Here is a 4,050-nt window from a genome sequence, read left to right on the forward strand (position 1 = left end):
GTAAAACTTTAATAATGTTTCAAAAATTATAAGTCATATAGTTGACTCTTTGAATGATAATAATAGAATAGATAATTATTTAATTGACTTGCATAAGAATTTCTTATGTTGAAATTTAATTTAAAGTTAATGCAGTTTTTCTATAAAAAAAACTTTAAAACTCGATTGGACGTGTCTTAGTTTTTGACTTAAAAGTAAGTGGGAAAAGTCGATAAGGTTTGGTAAGGGTTGTTGGGAACAATAACAGCATTACATATCTGTTATGCAATAAATATTTTCTGCCGAACATTTGTTCTGTAAGTAAATTCTCAAATATGCATGAGTAATCTTTTGGTGATGGTAATTTTCTTCATATTCTTGTTCAACAATCTTATCATTTTCTTATTACTAATATTATTTCGTACAATATTTCTGGAGAATGTTATTTGTACCTAGGTAGTTCCCAACTTTTATTTATTTCTTGTTTTCTCCTGTTTCTTCACAGTTTTCTGTTCTAATCTTTTATCTAATGCTAATTTGGTCTTCTTTCGCATTTCATGATCAGTAAATCTTTGCACTACTTTCAATAGACTTTTAGACTTAATACTGAAGTTAAGAGGGTTAGAGGTAGACCTAGATTAGATTACTGATCACAAATGAGGATATGGGATGTTCTGGTTATAGAGAAATGCGAAAATTAGCTCAGGCTAGGAAAAAATGGAGGTGCGTGTCCAATCAGTCTTAGGACTGACGATCATTATGATTATAATGAATACTGAATCGAGAAATCTTTTAATTCTTATTTGCCTCAATTTTAAATGTGAAATTTTCCACACAGTTGTGGTTACAGAATGTAATGTAGAACAAACAAAATAGCTCAAACCCCAACGCCAAAACACGTCACTTTAGTTGTCCGAAGTACTTTTCGGTAACAAGGTTACCTTTTTCAGGGACTGAAGTGAACTGTCAGAAAAGTGCTTCGGACAACTAAAGTGTCGTGTTTTGGTGTTGGGGTTTGAGCTAATTTGTTTGTTCTACAACAACCGCCAAAGTTTTTCCAGTCTTCATAAAATGTATTTGATCATTTGAACCTTATGTGGAGGAATATTACAGTATTCTTCTACCTGGAAAAACATTATAGGTACAGTAAGAAATATGTAGTGGTGGAAAGTGCCTCAGTAGTTGGATAACTTTTTTTTTTAATCCTTAAAAGGAATATCCGTTTTCAGGGTAATGTTTTGAAAGACGTTTTTTGTGAAATTTGTAAAAAAGTTCCCGGTGGAATTGTAGTATTTTTTCCATCGTATAAATATGAGTCTTGGGTTTGGGAGCAGGTTAAAACACTGTCTTTTGGTAGGCCGGTGTTTAGGGAACCCCAAGATTCTGGTTCTGTTGATTCAGTATTGGAATCTTATGCTTCGGCCATTAAAAAATCGGGAAGCAAAGGTGCTCTCTTGTTCAGTGTTGTGGGTAGGTTCAAAGAAAAATATTACAATTTAAAAAAGGACATTCCATTCTGTGTTTCGTCCGTAGGAGGGAAACTGAGCGAAGGGTTGAATTTTAGCGACGACTTGGGACGATGTGTAGTTGTAGTAGGCCTTCCGTATAGCAATATTAATTCCCCTGAGTTGAAGGAAAAAATGACTTATTTAGATAAAAATCATGTAAGTACCTCCTTGGTTTAGAATATTCTCAAAACAAAAAGAAATTTCTTAAAAGTAACAGGAACCAGAAGGATATTCTTTTTAGTGGCATAGCAAGGTCCAATAGCAGGAAATTTTTGAAATGTTCTCTAGTCTTTGCACCGTCGGAGGTCCGACCTTTTCGCGTTGTTATTTTTTGACGTGACAACGTCTTATAATTCGATGGAGTCGGCTGCACGCACGAAAAAACATGACTCATGCGGCGTTACCTCGCTCTGAGGCGTTCCATTTAAGGCTTGAAGTGCAAGCGAGAGCGCGGAACGAGCGACAAAGAGGCACAATCGGCCTCCGCGTTCGGCAGCGTTCGACATCTGTCTCTCTCCTACTTGAGTGAGCGATGCGTCCGCGTGGACAGCTGCTATACAATAATACATTTCCATTTACCTCCTTCTCTATATCCATACAAAATATCTATCAAACAAATAAAATTAAAATTTTCTTTTGTAAGATGAAAGCATTCTGTCAGTATTTTCTTATGACGTTGTCACGTTCGACTATTGTCAGTAAACCGACTTTACAGACAACCGATTTTTAAATTTCTTTTGGACTTGTGGTATCCCAGCTATGCCACTAGTTATTTCAGAATATTTTTTTCCATGACTGCAAATGTAACGGTGAAAACTGAAACTCATTGGTTTAAAGGGCTCTGGAAGCGGTAAAAGTTTTTATGAAGCCCTCTGTACTAAGGCTGTAAATCAGTGTATTGGTAGGGCTGTGAGACATAAAGATGATTATGCGACAATGATTTTATTGGATGTGAGATATGATAGGCCGTCGACAAAAGCGTCTCTACCAGACTGGATAAAAAGATCTTTGAAAACGTGTGATTTTTCTCAAGCATGTTCGTTGATAGAACAGGTAATAAAATTAATACTAACACTAATATATTAGTTGAAAAAGTCCGGTTTATATTGGTCGTGGTTCAGGATTGGTTTTTCTTTTTTCGATGAGTCCGTGGATGAAGTAATTTATCCTAGGTTTCGCCAGCTGCTGTGGTTGTCGAGGGCGTAAATCCTTCCATGTGGTTGTACTCAGTCTCTTCACGTTTTCTGATGAGGCCAACCACAGCATTTGGCGAAACGTCGGATAAATGATTCCATCCACAGACTCACGGAAGGATGAGGAGAAGCAAACCTGGATCATGCTAATCTATCCCGAATATCGAACCCTTTTCAAATAACGCTGGCCATGAAAAAAAAAGCATTTTCATCAATATTTTGGGGGTCTGCAAAATGTTCTGCATCCATAAAGGTGTTTGTGAAAATCCCAGATACCCTGTGTTCATTTCTATGAAATTGTACTTTCACTTTTTGACGTTTTTTCCAGTATAATTTAATGTTTTTTTTCATTCTTTTTTTTTTAGTTTTTTGAAAGGAAAAAGAAGAAATGATATTTAAATTAAATAAAATACACANCTATAATATAAAAAGAAAATAAAAATAAATTCCATCACTTTTTATATTCTCATTCGGGGAAATTCATAATCCATCTGTAGTCATCTAAATACAAAAACAAAATATATTTACGATATGGCGAGATGAAAATTTTACAACATGTACGAAAAGAAGTTCTGGCAGCGTGCTGTGCATGGAAGATAACAAAAAATTAAAGTCTGATTTTTATAGAATACTATCAGTTTGCGATTTATAATACACTTTTGGTATTTTATGAGACAGTATATTTTATGTGCTTCGAAGTAGGGTTTTTAGATTTTCATTTACGTCACTTTTTCTTGAACACAAAACGACTGCCGAGATATTTCGACTGGCCGTAGTCCAAAAATCGAGAAATCATTTTTAACGAAAAGACCAGAGTATAAGAATAGCTTTAAATCCTCCCATAAATCATGGCGATTTTATACGAAAGATTACTAGGGAATGGGAAGGAACAGAGGAATACTCCTTTTTAAAACGAAATGTTCTCTTCAAGCGTAAGTAAGACAAGAACGAGCATATTTTCTCTAATATTTTTGATATTGAACAAAAAAAATTCAAAAATGTGTACGTGCATTTATTATTTTGAAATTTTTGAGATAATCAAAACTGTGACATAATGACATGACAGATGGACAATATATAACGATTACCTTATACGTTTTTTTTTTTATTTTTGGTTTGAGGGCCTAAAATTTTGCAAGCTTTCATAAATAATTATGAGGATGTAAATTTGGCAGCAGTAGCAGGAAGCGGCTTTAACAAACGACATTACAAAACAAATACGCCTTCGCTTTCAACTTCATAACAGTTAAAATTATACATATTCACATAAATAATTAAATCTGATGCAGATATAACAATACAGAGTTAATCTGTAATTTTATAGATATTTAATAAAATTACAGATTAACTCTGTAAAAGCAAAAAGTAAA

The 4,050-nt window shown here is 34.1% G+C and overlaps 2 protein-coding genes across 5 annotated transcripts in view; both read left to right on the forward strand.

Moving 5' to 3' along the window:
- LOC108735035 (putative ATP-dependent RNA helicase DDX11-like protein 8) overlaps positions 1-3,085 on the forward strand; it is an 8,148-nt gene extending 5,063 nt beyond the window's left edge. For 2 of the 3 annotated variants that reach the window (XM_025979260.1, XM_025979262.1), the window contains 3 exons: positions 1,209-1,449; positions 1,513-1,643; positions 2,325-3,004. In XM_025979260.1, the coding sequence (XP_025835045.1) occupies positions 1,209-1,449; positions 1,513-1,643; positions 2,325-2,573 (621 nt within the window). In that variant the 3' untranslated portion in view covers positions 2,574-3,004. Of the gene's footprint in view, positions 1-1,208; positions 1,450-1,512; positions 1,644-2,324; positions 3,005-3,045 lie in introns of those variants that run through there. The other variant, XM_025979261.1, reaches the window with a different exon arrangement.
- The window catches only part of LOC108735059 (paired box protein Pax-6-like), a 214,492-nt gene that overhangs the window by 21,323 nt on the left and 189,119 nt on the right, over positions 1-4,050 (forward strand). The window lies entirely within an intron of this gene.

The sequence above is a fragment of the Agrilus planipennis genome, unplaced genomic scaffold (assembly GCF_000699045.2).
Source record: "Agrilus planipennis isolate EAB-ADULT unplaced genomic scaffold, Apla_2.0 scaffold20, whole genome shotgun sequence".
Taxonomy (NCBI): domain Eukaryota; kingdom Metazoa; phylum Arthropoda; class Insecta; order Coleoptera; family Buprestidae; genus Agrilus; species Agrilus planipennis.